Source organism: Saimiri boliviensis, chromosome 5 (genome assembly GCF_048565385.1).
Source record: "Saimiri boliviensis isolate mSaiBol1 chromosome 5, mSaiBol1.pri, whole genome shotgun sequence".
Lineage (NCBI taxonomy): Eukaryota > Metazoa > Chordata > Mammalia > Primates > Cebidae > Saimiri > Saimiri boliviensis.
Genome location: NC_133453.1, coordinates 51,875,943 through 51,894,748, shown reverse-complemented (window position 1 = coordinate 51,894,748; position 18,806 = coordinate 51,875,943). Strand labels below are relative to the sequence as shown.

At 31.2% G+C, this 18,806-nt stretch overlaps 1 protein-coding gene across 13 annotated transcripts in view; it reads left to right on the top strand.

Moving 5' to 3' along the window:
- The window catches only part of GULP1 (GULP PTB domain containing engulfment adaptor 1), a 286,180-nt gene extending 275,748 nt beyond the window's left edge, over window positions 1-10,432 (top strand). For 12 of the 13 annotated variants that reach the window (XM_003940837.4, XM_010351580.3, XM_074399371.1 and 9 more), the window contains 2 exons: window positions 920-1,014; window positions 8,510-10,432. In XM_003940837.4, the coding sequence (XP_003940886.1) occupies window positions 920-1,014; window positions 8,510-8,581 (167 nt within the window). In that variant the 3' untranslated portion in view covers window positions 8,582-10,432. The other variant, XM_010351584.3, reaches the window with a different exon arrangement.
- Window positions 10,433-18,806: the final 8,374 nt, after the last annotated feature.

Below are 18,806 nucleotides of genomic sequence, written 5' to 3'. Positions count from 1 at the left end.
TTGAATTCAGAGAATGTGAAGTTCTCTGCAAAATGAAGGTATGACTATGTTACAAATACACATTTTCATATATAATTTAATATTTTTCCAATTAAGGATACATTTGAATTGATACAGAGGCAAGGAATTTCTTAAGAATTTTATTTTAAAATCTCATAAGAGGCCATAATCTATCAATTACAAACATCAATTTTAACTTTGATATTCCTTTAGTGATAAAAAATAGCAATGCATACTTTAGAAGATATGTACAGAAAGCTTTTTGATGCTGCATCCCTGCTGCTTTTAAAAAAGAAATGTATTTCTGAGATAGGAGGCATTTTTAAAGAATCTATCTCATCGTGGCTATCTAGAAAGGTGATATCATTACATACTGCATAAGACAAGTGCTTTAAAATTTTCTCTGGATAAAAGGAGAGAGAACAGTGCATGAACTTTGAGCAGAGCTATCTGTAAGTCGACTTAGTCCTACGTATTGCTTTACTATTGTGTTGCAAGGCACCAATCAATGGAATTAAGGTAGTCTCATTCTGTTGCAAGGCATCAATCAATGGAATTAAGGTAGTCTCATTGAGTAATGCATTAAATTTAACTAATTTAAATTGTTTCAATAAAATATAGGTATTATAATTTATTAATTAGCAACACTGGTGAATTTGATTTTAAGAAGTCTTCATTAAAAACACAGAAACCTCTCTAGATAATAATTCTTTGTAACAAAACTTTTTAATATAAAATGGATCTTTTCTTCCATACTAATGTTTAACTGGTCTAAGCGCAGGAAAGCACAACATACAGTGTAAGTGTGGATTAGTGGCTCATTTGATTATGTAAATATTCATTTATATAATCCTGCCTTTGAAATCACTCCAGTTCACTTCTTGTTATTTCATTTACTAAATTATTTCCTTCCTTTTAGAACGGGACCTGTTTGGAGCAGAACCTTTTGACCCATTTAACTGTGGAGCAGCAGATTTCCCTCCAGATATTCAATCAAAATTAGATGAGATGCAGGTGACTATTTTAACAGATTGGCTGATAATTGGTTTATTTCATTTTGATCTGGGACAAAGAGGATGTTATGTACCAAAACTATGGTTTCCTTCAATTATTTTCACTATAAAAACTCACTTAAAATAATTACTTAAAAATAATAATGTACCGTTAGTCCTAAAAATACTCCTACATATGCTAAGGATAAGGTTGTTGGTTATTCAATGGTTCAATTTACAATGGCAATAAGATGATTCATTTTTTTATACAAGTGTCACGGATTCTAATGGTTCATTGTTTTGAAATCCAGAGTTTAAAAGTCATTGAATTAGATTTATAAGATTTGATCTCAGTTTTAATAATTATGAATTTGAAAATTGTAGATGAGAAAATGAGGGAAAATCTCTGTAAGATTAAAATTGTTCTCTCTGAAAAGAAGCATTGTAGCTGTAATTCATAACTTTTGGGCTTTTATGTAAAAAGCAGACACCCAGTGACAACTTCTTTAGGAATTTGGTCCAGTTGGGTTTTCATTTCTCTCTCTTCCTTTTACTTTTTTGTTCTAAATTGATCTGAAGTTTGCAGAAATCATTTTTAAAAGCTTTGCACTATGGACCATTATTTAAAAATAGTCTTATGAACACGAAAATAAAGTCTTCCCTTTATATTTGCCCTTTATATTTTGGTGAAGTTATTATATCCTATTTTTCATCAAAAAGTTTATATATGGTAGAATCCAGACAGACACCAATTATATGAAGCTGATTGAGAAGAGACAATGAAGAAACTAAAGTAAGGAAAATGAGGTATTTTTGTTTATTAGTCGGGTTAATACATTCATTCTCTATGCCTCACTTCCCTGAGAAAACAATTATGGGTGAACTCTGGTCTATCACTGATAATTACAATCCTTCTTAGAAAGTTCATTTAAATGACCTTTTACTCATTTATGACTCCAGCTGTGTAGCAGTCTTATTTTCTAGGTAGTGCATGAATTCATTTTATTCTAGATATAGTAACATGCCTGAATTTAAAAGTTGGGTTTCTTAACATATGCCTTCAGGTTTTCAAAGACTCTGTTATAACAGTGTTTCTCAAGTTGAATGATTCTTAATTCCCTTTTACATTAAAAATTATTTTAGATCCTTAGTATTAACTTACAATTTTTAAATTTCAACAAAAATGTTATAAACAATTTGTCCTTTTAGTTTTTATAAAATTGTGATTCAATAAATTATAAATTAAATGAAAGCAAAATTACACCACCAGTGCAGGATGGATGATCTTATTTTTTGAAACTAAAACCAACGTATCAAATTTCTGTTGATTTCAACATGTATTGTGTCTGATGGAACAGATTTCTTAATTCTTTTCTATGTTTCATATACTATGAAACTTTCAAATGGTGCATGATAATTTAGCAAGAATGTTGTATTTCATATGAAATCAATTCCTTTCCTTTTATATTAGTTTTACCCATTGGACATGTATTATTTTGGACTAATACTTTTGTAGTAATAAAGACAAATATTGATGTGGTAGTATTTATTCTCAAGAGTTACCCAGATCAGAGTACTTTTCTACATTTTTTTTAGATTTTCCTAAAATTGGAAAAAAAATTACTGAGTTTCAAAGATAAACTTCTATCTCTAGATTTTGTTGGAACCAAGTTTGAGACACACTGTATTTTGTGATATAGTCCAATAATGTTAAACTGTGGTGTTTTTGCTTTTGCTGTTTCTAATATTTTCTTAATGTCTTTCTTAATTTTTTACTGCTTTCATGTGGGTAGCGCCAGAGATGGTTGGTATATTATTTTTACCATAATTTTAAATAACTTACAACTTTTTAAAGCTGAAACTTTAAAATTTGCATACTTTATTCTATAAAAATTCAAACAACAGCTTCATATGGTTATAGGATAATCTGATAGTTATGTTTAAAGAGGTTTCATAAGCCATATTTTAAGATTATTTTTTAATGACTTAATCACTAGTGTATTGTCTACTTTCTTTATTTTTTTCTTTTTCTTTCTTGAGGCAGAATCTTACTCTATCACCCTACCCAGGCAGGAGAGCAATGGCATTATCTTGGCTCACTGCAACCTCTACCTCCTCAGCCTCCCCAGTAGTTGGGACTACAAGTGTGCACTACCACACATGGCTGATTTTTGCATTTTTTGTTAAAAATAGGGTTTCACCATGTTGTCCAGGCTGGTCTCAAACTGCTGGGCTCAAGCATTGTACTCAGTTAGACCTCCCAAAGTGCTGGGACTACAGGCATGAGCCACCATGCTTGGCCATGATTGTTTCTTTTAGTCCAAGATTTACTTGCAAGGTCACTTTAACTAAAGTAAAATAATATTTTCTTCATCTGAAGTCTGTGGTAGCTTTTATTATTAATCTTGCTAGCCTAATGAATTTAATACACAATTTAGCAACTATATTTATCTTTGCATATCACATAAAAACTTAATGTAGTACAATGAGTTTTGAATACCTATTGCGTTAATAAGCCTAGTGAGACATTTAGTTTTCATCTTTCATTTACAGAGATTGTAACTAAGCTATTTTAAAGGGGATTGAATTAAGTTTGAAATCACAGAAACATCTCAGGCATGTAAGCATTTATGCAGAAATGTTAAGCCATATTTCAGTATAAGTAGTTAGAAGATTAATCATTTATTTGAAATCAATAATATAGTTATTCAGTTTGACATAATTTAAATTTTCCAGTAGATATCACCAACAGGAAAAAAAGTGGAACAGTATTGATAGCCCACAGTGTACCATGTGAGCTATAATAATTTAATACATTGAAAAATAAGCATGGCAAGGTTGCAAAGGATGAAAGAAGCTTGCACAAATAGTGTTAAGTCAACAGGTTCATACTCTGGGAGAAGATCAATGTACTGCTGAAACTTACAGCAAATGCCGAGATAAATTTCAGAAGTAATCAACATTTATTTATTTATTTATTTATTTATTTATTATTGTACTTTAGATTCTAGGGTACATGTGCAGATCATGCAAGATTGTTGCATAGGTACATTCATGGCAAGGTGGTTTTTTGCCACCATCCCCCATCACCCATACCTGATATTTCTCCCCACATTATCCCTTCCCCATCTTCCATCTCACTATCCCTCCTGTAGCCCCCCAACAGACCGCAGTGTGTGATGCTCCCCTCCCTGTGTCCAAGTGTTCTCATTGTTCAACACCCGCCTATGAGGGAGAACATGCAGTGTTTGATTTTCTGTTCTTGTGTCAATTTGCTGAGAATGATGGTTTCCAGGTTCATCCATGTCCCTACAAAGGACATAAACTCATCGTTTTCTATGACTGCATAATATTCCATGGTGTATATGTGCCACATTTTCCCTGTCCAATCTATCATTGATGGGCATTTGGGTTAGTTCCAGGTCTTTGTTATTGTAAACAGTGCCATGATGAATATACATGTGTATGTGTCTTTATAACAGAAAAATTTATAATAGTTCTTTGGTTATATACCCAGTAATGAGATTGCTGGGTCAAATGGAATTTCTATTTCTATATCCTTGAGGAGTCACCACACTGTCTTCCACAATAGTTTAACTAATTTGCACTCCCACTAACATTGTAAAAGTGATCCCACTTCTCCACATCCTCTCCAGCATCTGTTGTCTCAGAAAACCTAGGCAGAACCATTCAGGACGTAGGCATAGGCAAGGACTTCATGACTAAAACACCAAAAGCAACAGCAACAAAAGCCAAAATAAACAAATGGGATCTAATTAAACTTCAGAGCTTCTGTACAGCAAAAGAAACAACCATTAGAGCGAACCAGCAGCCAACAGAATGGGAAAAAATTTTTGCAATCTACCCATCATACAAAGGGCTAATATCCAGAATCTACAAAGAACCAACAGATTTACAAGAAAAAAGCAAACAAACTCATCCAAAAGTGGGTGAAGGATATGAATAGACACTTTTCAAAAGAAGACATATATGAAGGTAACAAACATATGAAAAAATGCTCATCATCACTGATTATTAGAGAAATGCAAATCAAAACCACATTGAGATACCATCTCACACCAGTTAGAATGGCGATAACTAAAAAATCTGGAGGCATTTAAAAATATTTAGAATAGTATTGAATATTTATCAGACTTTTAAATTGGAAAGAAAATTTTATAAGGAAAACTTAAGTATGGACATATAGTATCCATTTTTAAAAAATTTGCTGTCTAAAAATATGTAAATACATTACATATACATAATTAAAACAATTAGACAAATGACTAGGAAACTAAAGGATCAACAGATAAGTTAAAAAAAGCACTAGTTCACAAAAGAAGATCACAAGTGGCTTACACATATGTAGACGTGTTCCGTCTAATCAAAGTAAACATACAAATCAAATAAAGAACTTAAATGCCATTTTAATCTAGTAGATGTTTTTAAATTAATAAACAATACAAGTGAACGTGTGATAAAATAAGCACTCTAAATTATTGCTAGGTCAGAGTTAGTTTAGAGGTAACTCTGGCCTAGCAATCAATTTAAAGAGTAACTTGTTATTAATCTTTTATTTCGATTTGATATCAAAACTTTAAAGTAATCTATTTTGAGGAACAAATAATTATAAATGTGTTCAAGCTCTATAAATAAAAATACCTAGTCAACATTATTCATGATTTTTAAATGCTGGGAAGCAATTGTCATAAAAATTAATAATATTTTATATAGTCATAATAAATTATTTTGTGGGAATTTAAAATAATCAGGGTCTGCAAAGATGAAAAGGGGAAGATAGAAAACTATGTATATGTAATATAATACTTACATAAGAAAGTTATATGGCATAAATGTATAGGCATTGACTATTACTAAAATCATTATTAAACACCTATAAATAGAAAAAAAAGACATACTTTAAAATGTAGTGGCTTTTCTTTTCTTGATATGCTTTTGTATTTCAAAATAAGAAAATTCATCAAAATATTTCGTGTAAAAAGCATATGGTTAATATTTTAATTATTTAATCATTATTTTGTGTGACATTAGCTTATGATAATTCCCATCATTGCATAAGTGAATAAAGCCTCATTTTATTAAGAGGTTTGAAGCTCAAGAGAATATAGAATGATTCAGAGTTTATTAAACTGTGATTTGCAAAATGGGACTTATGAAGAAGATCAGGAAATGTGCGGGAAATTTTATCTTAGGAAGAAAGAAAATCAAGAAACCTTATAATATGTAAGGATCCTCAACAAATCAATATGGAGAGGCCAGGTGCCGTGGCTCATGCCTGTAATCCCAGCTCTTTGGGATGCTGAGGCGAGAGGATCACCTGAGGTTGGGAGTTTGACACCAGCCTGACCAACATGGAGAAACCCCATCTCTACTAAAAATAAAAATTTAAAAATTCAGCCAGGTATGGTGGTGCATGCTTGTAATTCCAGCTACTCAGGGAGGCTGAGGCAGGAGAATCGCTCGAACCCGGGATACAGAGGTTGCAGTGAGCTGAGATTGTGCCATTGTACTCCATCCTGAGCAACAAGAGCAAAGCTCCATCTCAAACAAAAGTGAATATGGAGATAGATATTATTGTAAGTGATATACTAACATGTTATTATTGAAATAGTAATTGACCTCTATTTTACTTTGATGGCTATTCTGTTCTATTCTGCTTTTCTGTGTCTGATAACACATTGACAAATAGTATTTTCAGGGTAATTGAAGTGACACTAGTTTACTGTCCGAATGAACTGATAAAATTTAAAAGTGCTGTATGGTATCAAACATTTCCACACATAACTCTCTTTCTAGCTATCATTATTTATCGATGTATCATCTATCTACCATTCATAATCTACCAGAAGATGACATAATACACAGAGCTTCAGATAGCCTAATGAAATAATTCAAAGCAAAGTTTATTTACAGTATTTCAGTTTAAAATATTTATTTTTCTAAGTATTTGCTGGGTGTTTGAAAAATATAAATAAGTATGGCAAAATATATTTTGTGATAAGAACAGATTTTTTTTAAATAATGATAAATACTCTCATATTTAGTCAACTAAATAAAAATTATATTCTAAGTACTGGAAAGACTTTTTTAAAAACCTTCACAATGATTACATTGTCATAATTACTATACATTAGTAGTCTCTGTACTATAAACATAATGAAGATTATTCTTTGAACATTAATAACAAAGTGTGGCTTGCAGCTTAATAACTACTTTTCTCCTCTATATGATGATGTTTATATTGGAGTTTTACAAACATAAGAACGTTTACATACTTATTCTAAATAATAGTAATTTGGGGTATGCAAAATGATACACAATTAGCTAACCTACAGGTAGATATAGTCAGTCTAATTAAATAAAACATCCGAAGCAGAGGTGAATGAAACCAATGGTTCCCTTTGAGAGACATTTTGTTTTCTTTAGGAATACACTGCTGTCTACATATTATTTGCCAATAATGTATCACGTGGCCACTCCAAATGACAAATTACCTTTCTGAAACATTTCACTTCTGTTAGTAAGAAAAAAAAAGGTAGAGTATGTATGGAGCACTACCACATTTGCATCTACAAGGAGACCTACAATATAACCTCCACTTCCATTGATCAATGGGAGTCTGTGATTTTCATCTTTTTGTAGGCCAATATATATAGATTTACAAGAAAGGTTAGGAATGGGAAGAGGTGGTAAGACTGGAGATGGCCCACAGTTCAATTATCTTATGCCAAAAAAAAAAAAAAAAAAAAAAAAAAAAAAAAGCGAGAAATAGATTAGAGTGGAGAAGGACAGACTCCTTTGCCATTAACTTTTAACTCAAAGTCTTGGTGGATAAACAGTTTCATAGCAATTGTGTTTCTCACACTTAATAAATCAAAGACAACCTAACTTCTAAAATATGCAAAGGCGAGTAGAAGTCAAATAAGCCAGTCCACTATAAGCAACAGCGAGACTAGTAAGGGAAGCTTTCTCCATGGCAAAGTAGTCTGCAGTTGTGTGTTCCACAGAGGATATGGCATTGCATTTAAAAGAAATATTTTGCCAAGGCTCTGGTCAGGGCTAACCAGGAAGAAAAGGTGAAAATCATCAGGCTATCTTGCGTCTCTCATCAATTTGAAGTCTATCTTAATAATATTTAAATTAATAATTTTTAAAGCTAACAGATTTCAGTTACAGTAGAATAATGTAATAACTCGACTTTTCTGAAAAAGAAACCTTTATTTTAGAACTACCTAATTTTATGTATTTTCTTCTGTCTCTCATACATGCTAACCTCATATATCTCTAAAACATTAAAATGTTAATGGGATCTAAAAGAACTGCCAGTGCTATACATCTATATAAAAATTCAATAAGTCAACATTTGATGTGTAGTTATTTATTAGTTGATCAAAGCATGAAGGTTTCAACTTCAGTTCATAGTCTTTTTATTCACTGATTTTATTTTATTTTACTGTGAGCATTTCGGATATTAATGATTTTATTCTCTTTTACAGGAGGGGTTCAAAATGGGACTAACTCTTGAAGGCACAGTATTTTGTCTCGACCCATTAGACAGTAGGTGCTGATGTCAAGAACAAGAAATCCTGACTTGTGTTAAATGTGTTTATATACACATGTCATTTATTATTACTTTAAGATAGGTATTATTCATGTGCCAATATGTTTTTGAATATTTTACTGTTTTGAAAATTATTTCAGTTAAATTTCCTCACCTTCACGATTGATCTGTAATTTTTATTTTAAAAACAACTTCCTGTAAAGTAGATCATACTTGTATGTTCCTTTGTTTCTATTGTAGATGAATTTATAATTGAAAGACATATTATACAAATATCTGCCTTGCGTCTGAGTTCTATGTAGTTAGCATCTTGAGATTTGTATTCATTTTCCAGATTGCTAGTTTATTAATGATTTCCCAAAAGCCATACCTTAATGATAGATAACTTTTTAAATTCTGAAGAGATATACCAATGCCAAACTAAACATGTTTTGTTTTCAAACTAACAAACATGTTACTATTCATTAGACAGTTATCATTTCATATATAAATACTGTTCACATCACTGGGAAAATGTAAACTTTAAATATAATGCCACAAGGTCACTAATTCCTAGCAGGTAAAATTATAAGGATATAAATTCCAATAGTAAACCAAATGTATTTAGAGTATTTATTAGTAAATGCAAGGTGATGTTAGTTTTGATCAGTTATACTCCAAATACATAATTTGTTTTATAAAGATAGTGAACAAATGAAAATTTGCTATTTATTTAAAAAATTTAAATTTTATTCCAAGTGAGAGAAGTTACATTACTATAATGGTGAAGCATCATCTGATTTGATATTACCTAAAAATCATTTGGAATATATGCTATCTATAGTTTCAATGATATTATCCATATTTACTTTACCAAATATATTTCTCCTCACTGCATAAGAACTACCCTTCTCATATTTTCTTCTTTGATGAAGATATTTTTCACCAAAGTTTATTTTCTGATACCCTATTAGTTTTGATACCTTAAAATCTGCACCACCTGTTCTATATGAATTATCAATATTATTTGGTAAAGTCAATTTGTATTTGTTTTGTTAAAGTCAAAAATCTCAGTTTTTCAAAAAAACCTAGTTGCTGCTCAGTTTAGTCTTCAACATGAGCAGTAATTCCTCTTTCATTTTGTTCTTGATAAACATTATGTAACAGACTAATTTGTACTCAGTAAAATAAAAATGTATGGTCAAAATTTCTAACTTGTTTCATCACATTATAAGATAAATAAACTACATTAATGAAAATGTGACTTAGGTTAGGGGTAGCCCTCAAAAATAGATTCATCTTTCACTCATGGGAATTTTCTTCAAGTGTTCAAGGTACATTTTCACTAGGAAAAGAAATCAAATATGCTTATGCAATATATATTTGTGTGTTTTTCCATAATGTTATATGGTATATATGAGCCTTCCTGTTTAGTTTCTTTCATCTGCTAAGTCATACCTTACTTAGAGGGAAATATATGTTTCATAAGGAAGAGTCTTTATAATTTTGTTTGTCAGATAGTATTTTGGAATTTGTATGAGGATGTTTAGAAGCCTTATAAATGGCTTTTTTTTAACAGATAGAATTTGTATTTTTATTGTACTTTAAAAAGATTTATGTAATGGGTATATATTTAGTGGCCATTTATTATCAATGGTAACACAATAGAGTACTAAGATGGTATTTGCACACTTAAGATATGTTACTTTACCAATTTTTAATGGTAATCAACTCTGCTACTGGCATGATTAAATAGTACATAATCGGTCATTATTCCTCCAGTGCGTTTTTATGAAGATCTGGTTGAAAATTGTATTTCTATGTAAACTCAATGATATGTTTGGTTTTCCTGAAAATAAATGATTTTAGATAAATTAAATTGCATAATTCATTTGTTAAACAATCTCTAATTAATCTAGACACATTCTGAAGCTAATTATGTGACAGATTTTCTTGATCATAAATGGAGCTGAAAGAAAAGGAGAGAGTGAGAGAGAAAGGCAAAGAAGAAATAAAGAACTTTACCTCTAACTTCATTTCTTGCAGCCCACACACATAACTTTATGAGCAAATATCATTCAGTTGTGAAAACAGTGGACTGATCCTGCTGGTGAGAGAGGTCATGATTTGTTTCCTTTTACCAGAAGCATCTGGTGCAAAAACTGTATTATGTAAATATCAATTTCATAACTGGAGGCTTTTTTAAACTTAGCAGTAATACAAAAGGTGTCTTGGCTGATAGTTTTATAAAGGTGGACTTGATAATAGAATGTGTGTTATGACTAAGAGTGCAATCATGAAGTTTTGAATCAATTTTAAAACATAATGTTAAGTATTTTAGGGGCAGGGGACTCACATGCACAGCCTTTGAACACCAAGGAACGATTCATAAATTGATTCAATAAAATTCATTTATTACTCACTTTATGTGAATAACATGTAATTTGTGGGTAAGAAAATATCTAGTAAGTTTGCTAACAGATGTTAAAGATATCATTAAATTGACGGGATCCCTGATTTTAGTCAGTTTATTGTCATAAAGGGAAAGTATGGGAAGTCTGTAAATGAATAAATAAAAGCCAATATGTATTACAGCACTGTGTGAACCAAAAATTTCCCTGGGAACATTTATATTTAAGTGTATTTAAGTCTGGGTACCTCGTACTAGCTGATGTCAGATATCAGACCGCCTATGTGAAGTTTATCAGGACAGGCCAATGGCAAAAATATTTTCATCTCTTTTTGTTCTTTTATTTTAGATTTGGACTTTCCTAAAAAAATTTAATAATATTATGGGAATGTATTTTCAGTAGGATATCTGATAGATAATATGTTGCATGTCTAAATAGTGATATTTTTTATTCGTTTTTATGTTACTTAGCATAACCCTGAAAAAACTGGCTGTTAATGTTTTTCTATTCCAGTGTTTCCACATATACTTCCAAATTCAATATTTACTCATGATTTTGGGCTTCATCCTCTGTTAAATTACTTGAAGAATCTTGGACTCAATTTTGACAACTGAATTTCAGACTCCACCTAAACTACACCCTTTATAGGGAGCTCATTAATTTGACAGTCATGATTGGATTGCCCTTGGACCCCTGCAGAAAGTGTCTTTTTCCTATATGACTTTAGATAAATATTTAAGATCTCCCCCCTCTAATGTCCGTCTCACGAATTTGACACAAACCTTAATTCTTGTATATTTATTTCATGTTTTGACCTTCTGTTGTTAAGGTCCATGATAATCCACTAATGAAACCCCCTCCTGCAAAGCATAATTTCTCTAAAATTCCAAGTGGGATTTTCTTAAGCTAGCAAGAACACCATCTCCTAAAGTCATTTATGATCTATTTTCTTGCTTTCAAAATATAATCTGAGAAATATGAATATTATTTAAGTAGCAGATAGCATTGTCTGTCTCTGGATTCATTTTTTTCTGCTTTACTTCTTAGCTTCTAATCGGTACTGTAGTACTTCCAAAATCATAGTTAAATAATGCAGAAAAGATGGCATGCTTAAGAAGGAGTTGAGTTTAAAGGCAAACTTCTCATTTTTCTGACAGTACATGATAAATTGAAATAACCAAATTCCTTATTTCTGTATCATTAACAGTGTGCTTTTTGTCAGTTAATAATACCACCAGGACTAACACAAATTTTGTAACAATTTAGTTTCTTTACCTTAGCTACATTTCCATTAAAGAAGACCTGACTAGAAGCTATAGAAATTGTCTTCTTAAAAGCATTTTTCAGTATTCACTGGAATAACAAAGATCTCTATGAAAAAACACTCTGAAATCTCATAATATTTTCTCAGTACCTTGGACATAATTAACTTATGATAATTAATGTGTTCTGTAAAAATCAATAACATTGTCTAAGAAATATCTTTCCTTTTGTATTTTTAATAAAACATTTGTTAAAACTTTGCTATGTATTTTTCAACCATTTTGAAGGAAGGATTGCCTTCACATCCTTCCTCTTTGGTACCAAGTACAACACTTTGTCCATAGCATTCATTAAAAGATTGAGTATTTATTTAGATGCTTCTTGCTAATTTTCTGAATTTATATTTTTTATGTTCTCTTGGAAAAGAACAAAATGCCTTCAAATAAATGTTGAGAGAAGATAACCACTATCTTATTTCCAATAAAATCTTTATTATTATTTTAAATTCTATTGTAGCAATAATTTGCTAAGTAAAGCTCTTGATAATTATTGCAGTTTGTCTGACAATCACCATAGAATCATAGACGAAGGAAGTCTGGCCCAACTGATAGAGGAAAAACAAAATAATGGTTACTGAGTGTCAAAGAGGCTATGAAGACTCAAACATGAATGTTATGTAATTAAGGGACAGGGCCTGTGCTCAAGGGGTTGAAGAAGTATATATAGTAAGCAAGTATATTAAAAAATGACAGTTAAAAACTCAGAACTGTAACTTTTCTTGAATCCCATATTGTGGTCACAGTTTTTACTGGTTTGAAGTATTTTTAAGTTCATTTTTCTGTCCTTAACTTTTTATTGTCCTCTTATTTCAAATGAGCTTTCAGAAGAATATGTTGGGGTCCTTCCCAATTGCCTACTCCCTCCCCTCTGTCTGGCTAGGCTATTATGTTCTAGTCTGTTCCAAAGGTCACTTGTTCCAGTTGAAATAGCTGTCTGGATGGCCTGGAACTCATCCAGACACTGGTTCTTTCCTGCAAAGAAAGCAAAGATAGATGTTTGCTTCTTGGCTATGTTTTGAAAGGAAAAAAATAAAAGAATTTTATGCTTGAAAAATCATATAATTCTAGGAACCATTTAAAATTGTCATTATTTTCCTGTTTTGTGTCTGTTTTTCTTTTTTATATACTTTTCAAAATCAGTTGTTTACTATCAGTATCATTAGATAAATAGGCAATTGTGTGTCAGAAGTATATACAGTTAGATTTTCTTACATTTTCATTAAATATTAATTCTGTCTCTCCCTGTCTCTGTCGCTCTCTCTTTCTCTGTCTCTCTCTCTCTCTCGCTCGCTCTCTCTCTCTCTCACACACACACACACACACACACACACATACTTCCTTTAATTCTTTATGTATCTTATTCTTAGTAGCTGCTTTAATTAAAGAAAAATAAACGAGTCAGGCTAGGCAGTACAGGGAATAGAGGAGACAGGTAGTGAGGGGATATTCATAAATTTTCATAGATATCAACTTACCCACACTTGGCAAGGAGGTCAAACACATATTTGACCTCTTCATTTTTCAGAAAAGTTGGACCATCTTTGGCCCAGGGAGTATTTAGAACCATGCACTTATCTGAAAAGTTGCTTCTACAGTGATTTCTCTTTAATCTCCCCTAGTTTCCTCATAATGCCTTGAGTTTTTGTCTTCTCTACATAAAAGGAATTAAACAGAAAAATAGCTAAAAATAAGCTGGTTACTGTTTCATTGCTTGCAGCCACCAATGGCAATTAGAAAAACAAATATTCCTTCCTTGGAATCACTGGAGTTTGTAAATTTCAAAACCATACAGTTCTTGAATTTTTAAGTAACTTCTAAAAAGATTACTTAACGACGAACAAAGTCTGATCTACAAGGAACTGTTAAACTAAATTGTTAACATTCTATGCTTTGATGTTACAGCTTTGCTTATAGCATTAGTTCAACCTCCTTTGACATTGGGAAATACATGCAACGGGGTTTTATGTCACTTGACATTCACAAATGTTAGCCATTCTTGGCATAAAGAAAGGAAGAAATTTCCCCCAAATAAACCTAAGATTGAAAAAAATTAGCAGAAGAATCATGTATTTTGCATTCCTTAACTTGCCTACTAGTTGTAAATAAATAGTGAACTAATGGCTTCTAAGTAAATAGTGTACCTTGCTCAGAATTAGAGATCATAATAGCCCTGTAAAAAGGGACAGGAACGATCACCAAACTGTTCCCTGAATCTCTGTATTGTAGAAAGTTTTACATAAAATACTTCCACAAAATATTTTATGTAAAATATTTCCCTTCGTGACAATCAAAGTTGAATACAGGGGAAAAGCATGATTCTCTCCTTTCTCAACCTTTCCTACTCTTAGGTACACATTTAAAGACAGACCTCAGCAGATATTTACACTTGTAAAATGGAACCTACGTTTCTTTACAAAAGTGTTACTGGCTGCCATATTTTCAGGATGACTTCATGATGAATAAGGCATGTCTCAAAAGAATTCCAAGGCTCCCCCTCTTTCCAATTGAATATTAAATCTTGAAAATTCCAGCCAAAAAAAAAATACTGAAACACATAAGATAATACTACATTGAAGTATCAAAACACAAGTATTCTTACATGTACTCACATGGATAGAAATGTTTAGATTCACAGAGAATTTGTTCTATACTTGGGTTTTACAGGAGGTTGCCTGTATGTGTTTAGGTTTTGTAATGTTTCTGAATATGAACATTAGGATACTTTCTTGAAATAGATTCAAATAAAACTTGCCTTTGAAATGTTGAGTTATAATCTTTGAATGGCTTTTTTTGGTAAAGTTTTTCTTGTTTAACTATAAAAGAAGGGAAATGCAGAGATTATAAAAAATTCTCAGCGTGCTGTTAAATCTCCCAAAGGCAGCAATTGCCCTGTGCCTTTCTCATCATTTTGCATCCCTTCCTTAATCCTTAATCACAGAGCTGAAGCTAGGGAAAACAGCTGGCCCTGTAAACCAGAAATGGCTCAAGTATTTATTATGGTATGCAAATTGATCGAAACTCCACAACTTTTTAGGAAATAATTTATAGAAAGAAAGACACATAGACAGTACTTTCTTCTTAACAAACAGTTCAACTTTGTTTTGGTAAAGAAGCAATAAAGAATATCCATCTGATTAAATAAGATTTATTAAATAGTTTCTAGACAGAAAATAAAGTCAATGAGACCATGGAAAGCACATGAGTCATATGACCTAGTTGAGTTTATTTAGAACACACACACACTCACAAAAATTTGGGATTCCATCAAAACCAGATTGTTTCCTGCACTGTTCCCCAAATAAAAGTTTGAAAATCAAAGGAAAATTGGACAAGAATGTTCAAAAATGCTGTGCATGAAAATTGTCTTAACAACAAACAAAGCAAACTAAACGGAACAATGAAGAAAAAACTGTGTTTCATCATTTTGATTTTTATCAGTCCATTCAACAGTATTTTTATTTCATATATATAACTTGCATCAAATACCAGTGATCTTTTTCTTTAAGAATTAGCAGTAAAATTATAATAATGAATTCATTTTGGGTAGTAAAATGAAACAATCCAGGATTTAAGGAACAAGAGAGTTATTTTGGAATGGGCTTGCTCTTAAGAAAGGCCAACCAAGATTAAAATAAATGCATTAATTCATTATTGTTCTTCATAAGAATGAACAATTTAAAGCAGAGAGAAACTTCAGTTCTGTTTCAAAAGGTCAGCTGTGATGGTATTCAAGAAGAAAACTGAAGAAGAAACATATTTAATACTTAAGACGGATGCTTTATGTTGAAAGACTTCTCTGATGAGATCCTTTTGTGCCAACTGGCATCTATGCTGCTGAGTGGGTATACAGTGGAAGAAAAAAAACAAGTAATTGTCCTTCACTAATCCTTTTAAGTCCTTCAACTGCACATATTCTGAAGGGGCAATTGAAATGTCTACACACTGCTTACTTCTCCGCTGGAACTATGCTCCCTTTCCAGTGAGAAATCTCTCTCTCTCCATAAGTATATGCACAGAACTGAAGTTTCTAGAAATGTGATTTTTGAATTTTCTCTAAGCCAAATATTAAAAGAGCTTGGAATATTCGTTTTGAAAACAATTTAGACACACATTCTTTAAAAATTTCAATTCCTAAAGGCAAAATCATCAAAGGAAAATGGTATAAATAATGAATATATATTGGCAAGAATAGCGTTTATCTATGACTGCCAAAATTTAAGATTACTGATAGAGACTGTGGTATGTCTATGTGGCCAGAAAGATTATTGTCAGATGAACCATCGTTTTCATCCAGCACTCATCATAGAATATTCTTTGGTATATGTGAAACCACAAGTACATCAGTGGGAACTTAGTGCAGTAAGCTGGAAATACTGGAGTCAAACCACTAATCACGGCAGTCAGACTTCCCAGAAGAAATTCATTGCTATAGAAATGATGCCAACTACTTGGGTTAAAAATATGGCTTTAAAAGTTACAGATCAGCATAATATAGAAGGGTTATTATCAAACTACATTAATATGGTTTTAAAGTAGACAGTTTAAACAGCATTTTATAGTTACATTTTTCATAGTTACAGGGACTCAAATGAAAGACAGTTACAAGCACCATCAGTTAAATACTTAATCAAGCTGGGGTTTGCAGATGAATTTATCTATTCCACCTAAATGAATTTTGCTCATAAAATATGAAAATCTTTCTTTGTGTAGAATATATGTCAGCATATATAGGTCACAATACAGAAACATTTTTCTCATTGCATACTACATAACTGTCCAGGCATTTTCATAAGTTAGTCTTCACTTTTTTGATACTTCATAGTAATTGTGAATTAATATTACCTAGAGCTAAGACAATTATGTATATACAAAAGTGTGATTTTTAAAGTTTCTATTTAATATTTATAGCAATACTGTAGACAGTTTCAGGATAAAAGTCAGATAGAACCACTACCTTTTGAGCTTTCGTCTGAACCTCAAATATAAGACACAAACAAAAACTAAAGTACATTTTAAGTTGACATAGAATCTTTGGTTGAGAAATAGTACTATTTTAATACTACTTGTTAACTATGCTAAATATTATAAATCCAGTATTGGTGTGTTTAACAAAGTATTTTTCCTAAAGAACAAAAAGTATTTATATTTTCACTAATTTGTAATGAGTTATTTACATGTAACTTTTTTTAGTTTCCATGTACTTTTTTTCTTGTGTTTGTGTGTGTGTGTGTGTGTATATATATATATATATATATATATATATATATATATATACATATATGTTTTTATAAAACATATTTTTGTATTGACTTTATAAAGACAAATTTCAAAGTGATTTTCCCCTTCTTAACATAGTGCTACACAATGCTGATTTTCTATACATGATACTTTTAAAAAATGATTTTACTTACTTAAGGATGCTCTTTTTGATAGCCTACCAATTTGGTTCTACATATGGGTTATTAATGCCAGGAAGCTTTATGCATTATCTTTCACTGAGTTAATTTTGTAGAGCAGAAATAATCTGTTTGTCCTCTGATGAAGGGATTTATTATTCTGCTCCTCCTTGAGTTTTTCATAACGTACGTAAAATGGTGTGAATTATTTAACAGAAATTTCTGATTACCCATATCATGATTTTCATGCTGGTAGATGCAAAAGTGCAGCATAAACAGTATTTCAGGTGAATATCCTGAAATCCACAATGTGTAGATATTTTCCCGTTGAAACAAATTGTTCTGTTTCTCTAATATTCCACATTACTTTATAGACAATCAAACAATTTTGACAAATGAAAATAAGAAAATGAAATTGTTTTTAAAATTCTCATGCTAAGGAACAGAAGGTAACATTTGTTTAGACAAAGAATATAGGAAAAATGTTTAAAAATTTAAAAAATTGTTAATATCAAAATTATTGTCAATATTAATGACAAATGAGTAAAAATGCTCTGTAAATTCTAAATAATTGTGAAATACATTGCACTATTATTATTAAATTTAATGAACATAAGATTTCTCTTCTGAGATTTAAAGTTTAGCCACATGTGAACTGTATTTTGTTGATCATATGATAGACTATGGATTATGTTCTGTGTTAAATTTTTAAAAAACCTATAGATACTGTATGCTAATGCATATTCCTTTGCTAGTTGTAACTTTGGTTCTCACTTCTTTTTATAGTAAAAATTACATTCAAGTACAGTGATAACTTAATGATGTGTTGAGTTTATCATAGTAATGGATGTTAAAATATCCCAAAATTAACTTTGAGGCAACTTACTTGGATTTACAAATCTCAGAAGAAAAAATATAAAATGTTAGGACATTGGCTATTCTTAATTGTATTAGTCTTTTCTTAAGTAAACTTCCATGTTGTATAATAATATTTTGATAAAATTCAAGAGGCTGAAAATTGCTGGTGAGGATGTGGAAAAACAGGAACTCTCACTTGTGACAATGAAAAAAAGAAACAAATCTGCTCTTTGGAAAATAAGCTGTTTTTAGGTTTGGGCAAGAAA